At 43.1% G+C, this 14,825-nt stretch overlaps 1 protein-coding gene across 4 annotated transcripts in view; it reads right to left on the reverse strand.

The window, feature by feature from the left end:
* Window positions 1-14,825, reverse strand: part of LOC106609601 (collagen alpha-1(VII) chain) — a 100,728-nt gene that overhangs the window by 24,708 nt on the left and 61,195 nt on the right. For all 4 annotated transcript variants that reach the window (XR_014381208.1, XM_082964048.1, XM_045698655.2 and 1 more), the window contains exons 48-65: window positions 11,560-11,595; window positions 11,362-11,442; window positions 11,120-11,155; window positions 10,508-10,552; window positions 10,315-10,386; window positions 10,146-10,172; window positions 9,757-9,786; window positions 9,439-9,477; window positions 8,631-8,693; window positions 8,520-8,552; window positions 8,236-8,295; window positions 7,969-8,001; window positions 7,158-7,223; window positions 5,611-5,655; window positions 5,433-5,468; window positions 5,327-5,353; window positions 5,165-5,230; window positions 931-993 (exon numbers count right to left, since the gene is read on the reverse strand). Coding sequence is in view for 3 of the 4 variants with exons in the window: in XM_082964048.1 (XP_082820174.1) it covers window positions 931-993; window positions 5,165-5,230; window positions 5,327-5,353; window positions 5,433-5,468; window positions 5,611-5,655; window positions 7,158-7,223; window positions 7,969-8,001; window positions 8,236-8,295; window positions 8,520-8,552; window positions 8,631-8,693; window positions 9,439-9,477; window positions 9,757-9,786; window positions 10,146-10,172; window positions 10,315-10,386; window positions 10,508-10,552; window positions 11,120-11,155; window positions 11,362-11,442; window positions 11,560-11,595 (858 nt within the window). In the remaining variant the exon portion in view is untranslated. The remainder of the gene's footprint in view (window positions 1-930; window positions 994-5,164; window positions 5,231-5,326; window positions 5,354-5,432; window positions 5,469-5,610; window positions 5,656-7,157; window positions 7,224-7,968; window positions 8,002-8,235; window positions 8,296-8,519; window positions 8,553-8,630; window positions 8,694-9,438; window positions 9,478-9,756; window positions 9,787-10,145; window positions 10,173-10,314; window positions 10,387-10,507; window positions 10,553-11,119; window positions 11,156-11,361; window positions 11,443-11,559; window positions 11,596-14,825) is intronic.

Raw genomic sequence — 14,825 nt, forward strand, 5'->3', positions numbered from 1 at the left:
CATTTGAGTCATTTAGCAGACGCTCTTATCCAGAGCGACTTACAGTAGTGAATGCATACATTTCATTTTTTTATTTCATACATTTTTTTCGTACTTGGCCCCCCGTGGGAATCGAACCCACAACCCTGGCGTTGCAAACACCATGCTCTACCAACTGAGCTATAAATCACATGTCCTATATAGGATCATAAGTAATCAATCAATCAATCAATACACCATCCATCCACCCACAAACCCACCAATCCATCCACCAACCCACCATTCATCCATCCACCAATCCACCATCAATCCATCCACCAACCCACAAATCCATCCATCCACCAACCCACCATTCATCCATCCATCCATCCACCAACCCACCATCCATTCATCCACCAACCCACCAATCCATCCAACCTCAAATCTACCGATCCATCCATCCGACCTCAAATCCACCGATCCATCCATCCAACCTCAAATCCATCCATCCATCCATCCATCCATCCATCAACCCACCAATCCATCCACCAACCCACCAATCCATCCATCAACCCACCAATCCATCCATCCACCAATCCACCCATCCACCCATCCATCCATCCACCAATCTATCATCCACCCATCCACCAATCCATCCATCCATCCATCCATCCACCAATCCACCCACCCATCCATCCACCCACCCACCCACCAATCCATCCACCAATCTATCAATCCACCAATCCACCCACCAATCCATCCATCAACCCACCAATCCACCAATCCACCCACCAATCCATCCATCAACCCACCAATCCAGCAATCCATCCACCAATCCATCCATGTCAATCAATCAACATATACAGTATACACATCTTGCCAGGTCGTTGTTGGGTGTAGATGCTGCAGCTGACTATGCCCATTAGATTCATTCATAGATAGAACCATGCAGAGTTTCAACATTGTTCTTACTTTAGCCCCAGGAGGTCCCATTGGCAAAGGGAATGCCTGTCGCATCTCTTCAAGGGTGGCACCCTGGGAACATTCATCAACAATACAGTCAGAGGCTATGAAAAGCCAACTGAAAAGCCAATTTAATCCTGAGGTACTGACCTGTTGCACCCTTTACAAGCACTGTGATTATTATTTGACCTTGATGGTCATCTATGAACGTTTGAACATCTTGAAGAACAATCTGGCCTTAAATGGCCATGTGCTCTTATAGTCTCCACCCAGCACAGCCAGAAGAGGACTGTCAACCATCAGAGCCTGGTTCCTCTCTAGGTTTCTTCCTAGGTTCCGGCCTTTCTAGGGTGTTTTTCCTAGCCACCATGCTTCTACATCTGCATTGCTTGCTGTTTGGGGTTTTAGGCTGGGTTTCTGTACAGCACTTTGTGACATCTACTGATGGTCTGGCTTAATGGACAAATAGAATAGTCCCAAAATGGTAATCCTCAATCATCTGGTACTCCTGGCAGACTAGAGAAAAAACTCAAAGTATTTGAAATATTTGAAATAGTATTTGAACCCAGGTCTGGAGGCCTGGGTCCCCAAATATATGCCTTCTAAATAATTTGTACACTGCAAAATGACAACAAGAATCCCAAACAGATTTAGTAATTGACAAAAACAGAATAATTTCAAACTTTACACAGGGATATGATCGCATATGCCTCTATTTATGCGTGGGAATACCTGGGAACAGCTTTCAAAAATTAAAATGACTTGGAGATCATTTCCTGGGGATTTTATGTCCAAAAACGGAAATTATAAATACATATATATTTTAATAAATAAAAAACCAAAACCAGTAACAAAATAATATATATACATACAGTATCAGTCAAAAGTTTGGACACACCTACTCATTCCAGGGTTTTTCTTAATGTTTTACTATTTTCAGCATTGTAGAATAATAGTCTAGACATCAAAACTATGAAATAACATATGGAATCATGTAGTAACCAATAAAGTGTTAAACAAATCAAAATATATTTTATATTTGAGAATCTTCAAAGTAGTCACCCTTTGCCTTGATGAAAGCTTTGCACACTCTTGGCATTCTCTCAACCAGCTTCATGAGGTAGTCACCTGGAATGCATTTCAATTAACAGGTGTGCCTTGTTAAAAGTTAATCGGTGGAATTTCTTGCCTTCTTAATGCATTTGAGCCAGTCAGTTGTGTTGTGACAAGGTAGGGGTAGTATAATGAAGATAGCCCTATTTGGTAAAAGACCAAGTCCATATTATGGCAAGAACAGCTCAAATAAGCAAAGAGAAATTACAGTCTATCATTACTTTAAGACATGAAGGTCAGTCAATCTGGAACATTTCAAGAACTTTGAAAGTTCCTTCAAGTGCAGTCGCAAAAACTATCATGCGCTATGATGAAACTGGCTCTCATGAGGACCGTGTCGTGTCTTTGGCATCATTAAAGGTGAAGACTGTTATTTTATTAAATCAATTCTCTGTAATTATTATTACGTGATTAAACTAATCATGTACATTTAATAAACTAGGAAGTCAGGGCGCCACGAAAAATCTTCAGATTACAAAGTTATAATTTTCCGAATATAACTCTTCAGATATTTTAATATCTGATCAATTAGTCTTCTATGAATTAATTATTCTTTACATTACGTCAGTCTTATTTCAAACTTCGTAGAATTCTTGGTTATCTGCATGAACCCAGCCTAAACTATGAATCATCCATACACCAATTGGCTTAGTCATTTATTTACTAACTAATCACAGAAATGCATAAACAAACAAACAGTAGATATTGGTTACTAACAACGATAGGGAATATTCTCTAGTGGGCTAAGCCGATATGACGGCTTGGTGGACAAAGGAAAGGGGGTGGAGACTGATAAAGGAGCTGGAAAGACAAAATGGCTTCACTTCACAGTGGATAATTATATTAATTGAAATGCTAATCCTTTGCACATGAACGCTCGCTCATTCGGGAATAATTGCAATCAATATATTTACGCCCATATGTCGTTGTTGTCTTCTCTGTTGGAATCATCGGTCCATCTGCTGGAGAGTCAGTTCATCAGAGAGTGGTTGTAGGTCTATCTGCAGCTCCTGATAGTGTCTGTTGTAACGGATATGTCAGGTGTCCATTGTTCTTAGAATATATGTTTCGGCGGTTGTCGGTATTCGCATCCCAGGTTTACATAATTTCTAGCTGCAGACTAGTAATTAGTATCTAAGATTTGCTCTTATTCTGTAGGGATCAAAAGTTTAACCATTGCCAGCCATGTAGCCAATGCGCCACGTGGTATGGTTTTCTAGTCTTGGTACTCAATTATTTGCAATCACAGCTCACACTGGGGGTTTGCTTAGTCTGAAGAGGATTTCCTCAGGAGGGGTTTTTATTCGTAACAATAGAAAAGGGCGGTTCCATGACGCCAGATCATGTCTGTGCTCACGGGGGCGTGGCCGCTGACTGGTTAAACTTTACAGGGAATACAATTCTCTCATTCTAAAGGCTAACATCACATTACATCGTTTCACAAATAGTTTCATCTTTACTCATTCATTTTATACAAAAATTAGATGCAAACCCCATAATTGAGTAATGTACACATTCAGAGATATAGTTGTGTGTGTTTCCTGTCATCCATGAGGTCACCAAATGAAACACACTCATCATACCCGTCCCTTAAGTGTCCACGGAGCCTTCCCACATTCTTACAAGTGGACATATAATTTAATTCCCCCATTTTGGGGATTAGGAGTACGGCCAAGTGAAATCCTTTGTTCACTCTGTGGTCTCTCTCTCTGCATGACCAGGGGGAGAGAGTCTCCGCAATGAATTTATGGCCTGAGATAACAGAACCTGGGTGTAGGACAGTGAGAGAGAGGGGAAAGCCACGATCTACACCCAGAAAGGGCCACGTAATGACAACCACCACAGGAAAGGAAGACCCAGAGTTACCTCTGCTGCAGAGGATAAGTTCATTAGAGTTACCAGCCTCAGAAATTGCAGCCCAAATAAATGCTTCACAGAGTTCAAGTAACAAACACATCTCAACATCAACTGTTCAGAGGAAACTACTTGAATCAGGCCATCATGGTCGAATTGCTGCAAAGAAACCACTACTAAAGGACACCAATAAGAAGACGAGACTTGCTTGGGCCAAGAAACATGAGCAATGGACATTAGACCGGTGGAAATCTGTCCTTTGGTCTGATTAGTCAACATTTTTGATTTTTGGTCCCAACTGCTGTGTCTTTGTGAGACACAGAGAAGGTGAACGGATGATCTCCGCATGTGTAGTTCCTACCGTGAAGCATAGAGGAGGAGGTGTGATGGTGTGGGGGTGCTTTGCTGGTGACATTGTCTGTGATTTATTTAGAATTCAAGGCATACTTAACTAGCATGGCTACGACAGCATTCTGCAGCGATCTGGTTTGCGCTTAGTAGGACTATCATTGGTTTTTTCAACAGGACAATGATCCAACACACCTCCAGGCTGTGGAAGGGCTATTTGACCAAGAAGGAGAGTGATGGAGTGCTGCATCAGATGACCTGGCCTCCACAATCACCCAACCTCAACCCAGTTGAGATGGTTTGGGATGAGTTGGACCGCAGAGTGAAGGAAAAGCAGCTAACAAGTGCTCAGCATATGTGGGAACTCCTTCAAGACTGTTAGGAAAGCATTCAAGGTGAAGCTGGTTGAGAGAATGCCACGAGTGTGGAAAGCTGTCATCAAGGCAAAGGGTGGCTACTTTGAAGAATCTAAAATCTAAAATATATTTTGACTTGTTTATCACGTTTTTAGTATTTTGACATTTATTTGGTTTCAAATTTGCCGCTCTTGAAATGCACCTGCTGTTGATAGGGTGCACCACGGGTGGCACGCTAGCGTCCCACATAGCCCCAAGAGGTTATCACGTTTTTAGTTACTACATGATTCCATATGTGTTATTTCATAATTTTGATGTCTTCACTATTATTCTCCAATGTAAAAAATAGTAAAAAGAAAGAAAAACCCTTGAATGAGTAGGTGTGTCCAAACTTTTGACTGGTATATATATCGTTTTTTTTATCATAATTTTTTTACTTGGTGGGGTCAAATAAAACCAAGTAGGACGCCTATTGGAGAACCCTGCCATAGACAGACGGGTTATCATGGATAATGTAGAAGATTGTCTTTACATGGTGCACCAGTTTGTAGGGAATGTGGATATGTACTTACCTCCTGTTGAGTAAACAGAACATGGGTACCAGGCAGGCCCGGAGCACCCAATTCCCCTTTTTTACCCTGGGGGGAGATACGAGAAATTAACAATTGGGCTTAATTATCATGTTAATTATTTGATGATAATTAATACTGCCTTATTAAAATAAAATAACTTACATCAGTTCCAGTTTCACCTGTATCACCCTACAGTTAGAGAAGCAAAATCACAAAAATGGTTTATTGTGTTGATGTGGGGAATAGCCAGACTTGCTCCAAATCATACCTTTTTGCCATCATCTCCTCTTTGTCCTTGCTCTCCCTGTCTCAAGAGAAGAATTAGGAGGTCTTCATTTTGGGGTATTTGTGGGTATTTTTTATGTTATCTCATTAAAATGCTGGAACGGTGCAGGAATAAAAAAATTAAAAAAAACATTATTTGACAAAGAGAAAAAAATGCTCACATCTTTTCCAGCCAGACCTCTCTTCCCATCAATGCCAGGTCTACCCTACATATCAAGAGGTAAATATTTCACTTACAAACTAGCAAAAAAATCTAACTTCAAATAATGATATAGTGTTTTGTTATACAAATCATAGCCAAGCGCAATTGTTGGAATACCTATGTACAGTTGAAGTCGGAAGTTTACGTACACTTTAGCCAAATACATTTAAACTCAGTTTTTCACAATTCCTGACATTTAATCCTAGCAAAAATTCCCTGTCTTAGGTCAGTGTAGCGGCTTGTCTGTGGTGTGGCGGAAAGAAGCGCAGGAAGCAGCGAACACTGTGTGGTAATTTTAATAAACCACATGTACAAAATAAAAGGTTCCCCAACAACAGGGAAAAACACAATCGACAAGCACAGTCGAACAAAATGCAGTCGACACACAGAAGGACAATCCCACACAATAGGGAGCGGGCCAGCTGAACTAAATAGCCCTCTTAATTGACTAACTCAGGACAGGTGAGAAAACATAAAAAAAGGGAAAAACAAAAAGGGAATCGGTGGTAGCTAATAGGCCGGCGACGACGACCGCCGAGCGCCACCCGAGCAGGAGGGGGCGCCACCGTCGGTAGGAATCGTGACAGTCAGTTAAGATCAGCACCTTATTTTAAGAATGTGAAATGTCAGAATAATAGTAGAGAGAATTATTTATTTCAGCTTTTATTTCTTTCATCACATTCCCAGTGGGTCAGAAGTTTATATACACTCCATTAGTATTTGGTAGTATTGCCTTAAATAGTTTAACTTGGGTCAAACATTTCGGGTAGCCTTCCACAAGCTTCCCACAATAAGTTGGGTGAATTTTGGAACATTCCTCCTGACAGAGCTGGTGTAACTGAGTCAGGTTTGTAGGCCTCCTTGCTCACACACACTTTTTCAGTTCTGCCCACACATTCTCTGTGGATATAGAAACTTTTGTACTGGTTTCCTCCAGTATCTTCACAAGGTTGATTTGCACTTTTCGCCCCAAAGTATGTTCATCTCTAGGAGACAGAACGCGTCTCCTTCCTGAGTGGTATGACGGCTGCGTGGTCCCATGGTGTTTATACTTGATTTCTTTTGATTTTCCCATGATGTCAAGCAAAGAGGCACTGAGCTTGAAGGTAGGCCTTGAAATACATCCACAGGTACACCTCTAATTGACAGAAGCTTCTAAAGCCATGACATCATTTTCTGGAATTTTCCACGCTGTTTAAAGGTACAGTCAACGTAGTGTATGTAAACTTCTGACCCACTGAAATTGTGGTACAGTGAATTATAAGTGAAATAATCTGTCTGGAAACAATTGTTGGAAAAATTACTTGTGTCGTGCACAAAATAGATGTCCTAACCGACTTTCCAAAACTATAGTTTGTTAACAAGAAATTTGTGGAGTGGTTGAAAAATGAGTTTTAATGACTCCAACCTAAGTGTATGTAAACTTCTGACTTCAACTGTATATTAAGTAATGTAATATTTAATTACTGTATGTGTATGTTATGATGATGACAGAAACATACTCACTGGGGTCCCAGGTAAACCAGGCATTCCAGCAATCCCCACCCTGCCTTGGTCTCCTTTCTCTCCCCTCTGCTCAGACACACACACACACACGGACGCACACACACACACGCGCGCACACACGTTTCCCATCTATAAGTGGGGTTCCTTGCCGTTCTGCATACATTATGATATTGTTAAATGACTCATGGATGACTAAAAATCATCAAACTAGTACAACATTGCTAGTACATCATGTTCAATGAATAGGCTTTAATCACCAATACCCTATACAGTAGGTGAACCTGTGACAAGTTCCTGCTGAGAGAAGTCCACATACTATGCACAGCAGAAGGATTTCTCATCAGAGGCCTTAAACATGTCAATTATGAAAATCACACCACCAACTGTATGGTTTTTGATCATTTAAATCAATAATCCCTACTGTTTGATTCTTGAAGAATATAATTTAGAAAAGCCTTGCGAGCTAGTTCGACTGTCTAATCCCAACGTAACCCAAAACATCTTCTGAAGTACTTGGTTAGTCCATGCACATCATCCATCAATGTAATGTAGTGTAATGCAAGAGGGAAACTGCTGTAGTCCTAAAGAGCCACAGCAGATGCAGGGTTTTGTCTCACCCAGCAGTAACACTCCCTGAATCAACTGATAATCAACTAACAACGGCCTTTAATTTAAACCACAATTGGTTCAATCAGGTTTATCAGAGCTGGGCTTTAAACACACCCCGTAGCTCTGTAGGACTGCAGTTATCCTCTGATTAAAGGAATAGAGCAAAATGTGTTTATTAAAAGGGTATGAATACTGTACTCACCGTTCCTGGCTCACCTGTCTTTCCTGGGTCACCCTGCAGACAGGAAACCATTCAAAACACAACACCTTGATTATCTGCTCGAACTTTTTATGGATTGAACGATCAACACCCAATTTTATTAATGTGAGCTCTTACTGTGATAATAGTTCTGTTATGCTGACAAACTACAACAATACATCTAGCCTATGTACGTGTATGTTTGTGTGTGTTCACATTAGAATAACAGCAACAGATGTGAAAGGAAGTGAGGGGATGAGGTATCCAAACCTTGGATCCAGGTTTTCCTGGTAACCCATCCAGACCATCTCTCCCTGACCCAGACCCTCCCTGTCAAACATGTTATCATGGGTCAGATGTAAACATCAGTTACAACAATGTAATATCAATATAAGTCCTCAACCTTTACCCTGTAGGTTAGGGTTATTTAGAGGGCATTCAACGTTGTGGGTATAACATACATAGCTTTTATCAACCTGTTCACAGAACGTTTGAATAGTCTTAGCGATACAATTTAGCGATAGAGATCTTCATTGTTACTCATGTGGTCATACCGTTCCTGGAGACCCTGGTTTTCCATCAGGACCCTACAGAGAGAAAAATACAGTGTTATTATTACTATGATCTGCCAAACATGACCTGTGACCTCTAAGTATCACACTCACCCTTTGTCCAGGCAGACCTGTCTCCCCTCTGAGACCGGGCTCTCCGGGATGTCCTGGTTCACCCTGATGGATGAGAAAACACACCAGCCCCAAACAATTAGAATAGAATAGAAAATAACAATCGAATAGAATAGAAAATAGCATAATCAAATAGAATAGAAAATAATATAATAAAATAGAACAGTATAGAATAGAATAGAAAAGGGTATTTCTGGATAAGAGCTTGAACAATAGGAATACATGTCAATGTATTATACTGTGAGGAAGTACATCTATTAAACTGTGATTAAGTACATATATTATACTATGATTAAGTACATCTATTATACTGGGATGAAGTACATCTATTATACTGGGATTAAGTAAATCTATTATACTGTGATTAGGTATATATATATTATACTATGATTAAGTACATATATTATACTGGGATGAAGTACATCTATTATACTGGGATTAAGTAAATCTATTATACTGTGATTAAGTAAATCTATTATACTGGGATTAAGTAAATCTATTATACTGGGATTAAGTAAATCTATTATACTGGGATTAAGTAAATCTATTATACTGTGATTAAATACATCTATTATACTGGGATGAAGTAGATCTATTATACTGTGATTAAGTACATCTATTATACTGTGATTAGGTATATATATATTATACTATGATTTAGTATATATATTATACTGTGATGAAGTACATCTATTATACTGTGATTAAGTACATATATTATACTGTGATTAAGTACATATAAATCTATTATACAGTTATCCATGTCATGCTGATGACACACTTATCTCACCTTGATCACCCTAGTCAGGATATTGTTGTCTGAACTGAACTGGAGGGAACAAACACAACAGAAATATGAAACAAGTCCAGTCCTCTCCATAAAGGGTCTTGAAAGGGTTAAATTAAAGATGGACTAGTCATATGAAACTAAATGAACCAACCAAAAAAAGTTAATGTTCAATCACATGTTTTCATATAACTCCCTGGATATATAATCTAACCCCTTGGGGTTCTAGGAGCATCAAGCATCTTCTCACTGGTTCCATCTGCCAGGGATGGCTGAGTTCATGGAAAGTTGTTCTGAAGTGGTAATGGATGACGGACTTACTTGTGCGCCTCCCGAAGGTCCTGGTTTTCCCTTCAGAGGCGACACCATGGGAACAAAACAAAACAAGAGGGATGAGCGGTCAGAAACTAGCGGCTAGGAAACACAATGTGCTAGCTGAGCAGTCCTGCATCGCCATCACAATACTGATGGGAGATACAACACTCACTCAAGGGGAACATAACATGATTAATAAAGCTGAGATTTTTCATTTGTGCATTTATCAGGCTAGGAATATAATTAGGAACACAAGAGTGTTTATGTTCCTGAACAATGGGCGAAGTCAGTGACGTGAGACATTGACCTAAACCAAGCGTGATGGAGAGTCAGTCAACCGCTGCATGCAGTGATAAATGTTTGACAGTCAGATGTTGTTGTGAATGTAGACCTACAGGCTCTCCTTTCTTTCCCTCCGTTCCCTGAAACAAAGAGGAAATCATATCGCTGAACATATCCAGCCACGCTGAGCAATTCAAATCCATCAGGGTTGTATCTTTGACAGTGACTAATAAAGTTTTACAAACAAAATGGAGCTTGATAGTAAAGTCAGACAATGCTTACAGGAAAACCAATGTTCCCGGTATCTCCTTTCTCTGCTGGGTCCCCTGGTCGTCCCGGTAACCCCAGTGGGCCCTACAGTCACAGTATAGAGTGAGGATAAGCCAAAAAATATCCACTCCAACAAACAGTGCAGCATATTTCAAACTTGTGTGCAGAGAAATGATAAGAGTTGGGTAGAACATGGAGACATTACCCTTATTCCTCTCTCACCAGGCTCACCCGCTGGTCCCTGCTCTCCCTGAGGAGGAAGCATTCATAACAGAGAGAAAAACTGTGACTCACCGCATGTTTGTGGGTGTTGTATCCAATCATATGCTGTAGGTGTCTAAATATAATGCTGTTGTAGCGATTGAGGAGGAACAGCAGGAGTGGGGCTTGAACCAGTAAACCAGAGGTAACACGGCGAGTGCATTACCCTGTGCCATAGAGGTTCAGAGCTATTGGCAGAGGTTTCATTATATTTATGCTAAGTTACATACAAGGAGACTATAGTGAAATACAAACTGGGTGGTTCAAGTCCTGAATGCTGATTGTCCATGGTATATCAGACCATACACCACGGGTATGACAAAACATGTATTTTTACGGCTCTAATTACGTTGGTAACCAGTTTATAATAGCAATAAGGCACCTCTGGGGTTTGTGATATATGGCCAATATACCACAGCTAAGGGCTATGTCCAGGCACTCTGCGTTGCATCTTGCCTAAGAACAGCCCTTAGCTGTGGTATATTGGCCATATACCACACCTCCTCAGGCCTTAAGGCTTAAATATTGTCCAGCAGATACAGATGCATGAACTCACCCGTAGTCCTGATTCTCCTTTGATTCCAGGCACACCCTATAGACAAGGATAATTGTCACGCCAATAGTGTCATCTAACCCATGTTGACTGTTTGAAGAACAATGTGAATGTATTGATCCAATTTTCCAATATAATGTGAACAGGCCATTTATCTCTCTCACACACACGCGCAAGCACGCACGCACACACACACACACAAACACACACGTCATTGCAATAACAGCAAGTCATGATTTACTTACATCTTTACCTCTTAGTCCTGGTGCTCCAGGATTCCCGGGGACCCCAACAGTTCCCCCTGCCCCTTTAGAGCCATCACGCCCCTGTAAAGATGGAATCACTGACACGCTGCGTGTATGTTTCATTTGAAAATCTCTAAAATGTCCCTACAATGTAACGATATTGATAGTATGTAAAGTGGATTGAGAGAAGTTATTTACCTTGGGTCCAGGTTTCCCAGACAAGCCAACATTTCCCTGTAAGGTGGAGGAAACCAAAAAAACATGTCAGCCTGTCCTAGAGTATCATGACTCATGGAGTATCTGACCAATAGAAAAAATAGAAAAATATTCATATCTAACTTATCAGGTGCAAGACAGAAGATCGTATGAAAGAAAAGGAAATGTCCGGAACAGCTTGTTCAGACAAACATAAAAGACAACGTTTCGATCCGAGTTGGATCTTCGTCAGGTCATCTGACCAATGACACACTGTTACGACTCCCGCGAAGTCGGCCCCTCTCCTTGTTCGGGCGGCGTTCGGCGGTCGACGTCACTGGCTTACTAGTTGCCACCAATCGATGTTTCACTGTTCGTTTGGTTTTGTCTTTATTGTGTACACCTGTTTTTGATTTTCCCTAATTATGTTCATTATTTAAACCTCTGCATTTCCTGTTTGTCTTGTCGGTGATTGTTTCCTGTTTTGTGTGGTTGGAGGTGTTTCTCCGCAATATGTATTTTCCTATGAGAAGATTTATTGATTTTTCAAGTAAACACGTTTGTTTACATTGATCCCTGTGTCCTGCTCCTGACTCCTCTACTTCTCCTAAAGATAATCATTACAGAATCACCGACCAGCGATGGAGTCAGCAGGAGCAGCCAGCCCTCCTATTCATATAGAGGAGCGCGTTCAGCAGCAAGCGAGCATGATCCAGAGTCTCATGACTGCCATGGATTGCGTGCTGCAGACCATGGAGAGAGTGGAGAGAAAAGGATGTCCCGTCAACCCAGCCACACCACCACCAGTCGCACCACCACCAGTTGCACCTCCTGACAAACACATTTCTACCCATCCTCCGTCTGTATCCAGTGGAATTCGGCTCTCGCTCCCAGGAGCATATGATGGAACAGCTGCCGGGTGCCAGGGGTTCCTTCTCAAGCTGGAGCTCTACCTGGCGGCTGTCCAGCCGGCACCCTCGGGAGGCGAGAGAGGAGGCGCTCTCATCTCCTGTCTGACTGGTAAAGTCCTGGAGTGGGCCACCGCCATCTGGGAAGAGGAAGGCCCGACTCTGGAGGACTACGAGGACTTCTCCCGCCGCTTTCGGGCAGTATTTGATCATCCACCAGAAGGGAGAGCGGCGGGAGAGCGCTTGTTACGTTTAAGACAGGAGATGAGGAGCGCTCAGGAGTTTGCACTGGAATTTAGGACTCTGGCGGCTGGTGCGGGATGGAATGAACGGGCCCTGATCGATCACTACAGGTGTAGTTTGCGAGAGGACGTTCGTAGGGAGCTAGCCTGCAGGGACACCACCATGCACCTGGACCAGCTGGTGGACTTATCGATCCAGCTGGATAATCTGCTGGCCTCCCGCGGACGTCCAGATCGCGGACGTCCATCCCCCAATCCCTTAGATCCAACTCCTATGGAGTTAGGATGGGCTGGTACTAGGGAGACCGGAGGGGAGACCATTCCAGGCTCTAGAGGTGACCGCAGAGGGCACACTGCTGGTCGGTGCTGGGGAGGTTTTCCAGGGAGTCGAGGTGGTAGGCGGAACACTGGTGGTGCATCTCAGGTGAGTAGGCACACGACTCACCCAGACCCCCCTGTTGCTCACATGTGGATATCTATAGGATTTCCGGGGTTTTCCCCGCATTCCCAGCATAAGGCGCTAGTAGATTCAGGCGCAGCTGGGAACTTTATTGATCGGTCCTTAGCCCATAGATTAGGGATTTCTATTGTTCCTGTTGATGTTCCCTTCCCTATACATGCCCTAGATAGTCGTCCGTTGGGGTCGGGGCTTATTAGGGAGGTCACAGCTCCCATTGCTATGGTAACGCAGGGGAATCATGAGGAGAGAATTAGTCTCTTTCTGATTGACACTCCTGCGTTTCCCGTTGTGTTGGGTCTTCCCTGGTTGGCTTCTCATGATCCCATTATTTCGTGGCAACAGAGGGTTCTCAAGGGATGGTCCAGTCAGTGTTCGGGGAGGTGTTTAGGTGTTTCCTTAGGTGCCACTACGGTGGAAAGTCCAAACCAGGTTTCCACCATGCACATTCCTCCCGAATATGCCGATTTGGCAATCGCCTTCTGTAAAAGGAAGGCGACTCAATTACCACCCCATCGACCGGGGGATTGTGCGATAAATCTCCTGGAGGGCGCTGCACTTCCCAGTAGTCACGTGTATCCTCTGTCACGGGAGGTGACGGCGGCTATGGAAACATATGTCGCTGAATCTCTGGGACAGGGATACATTCGGCCCTCCATTTCACCTGTCTCCTCGAGTTTCTTTTTTGTGAAGAAAAAGGATGGTGGTTTACGCCCGTGCATTGACTATCGAGGTTTGAACCAGATCACTGTTAAATACAGTTACCCGCTGCCTCTGATCGCCAGTATGACAGAGTCATTGCTCGAGGCGCGCTTCTTCACAAAATTGGACCTCAGGAGCGCGTACAACCTGGTGCGTATCAAGGGAGGGGATGAGTGGAAGACGGCATTTAGCACTACTTCTGGGCACTATGAGTACCTCGTCATGCCGTATGGGTTAATGAATGCTCCATCAGTCTTCCAATCATTTGTGGATGAGATCTTCAGAGACCTGCACGGGCGTGGTGTAGTGGTGTATATAGATGATATTCTAATATACTCCACTACCCGCGCTGAGCATGTGTCTCTTGTACGAATGGTGCTTGGTCGACTGTTGGAGCATGACCTTTACGTCAAGGCGGAGAAATGTCTGTTCTTCCAACAGTCCGTCTCCTTCCTTGGGTACCGTTTGTCCGCGTCAGGGGTGGAGATGGAGACTGACCGCATTTCAGCCGTGCGTAATTGGCCGACTCCAACCACGGTAAAGGAGGTGCAGCGGTTTTTAGGGTTTGCCAACTACTACCGGAGGTTTATCCGGGGTTTTGGCCAGGTGGCGGCCCCCATTACCTCCTTACTGAAGGGGGGACCGGTGCGATTGCGGTGGTCGGCTGAGGCGGACAGAGCTTTTGGTAACCTGAAGGCTCTGTTTACCACGGCTCCAGTGCTGGCGCATCCTGATCCCTCCTTAGCGTTCATAGTTGAGGTGGACGCATCCGAGGCTGGAATAGGGGCTGTGCTATCTCAGCGCTCGGGTAAACCACCAAAACTCCGCCCCTGTGCTTTCTTTTCGAAGAAGCTCAGCCCGGCGGAGCGAAACTATGATGTGGGGGATAGGGAGTTGTTAGCTGTTGTCGGGGCTCTGAAAGTGTGGAGACATTGGCTCGAGGGGGCTAGACACCCTTTC

The sequence above is a fragment of the Salmo salar genome, chromosome 17 (genome assembly GCF_965601325.2).
Source record: "Salmo salar chromosome 17, fSalSal1, whole genome shotgun sequence".
NCBI lineage: Eukaryota > Metazoa > Chordata > Actinopteri > Salmoniformes > Salmonidae > Salmo > Salmo salar.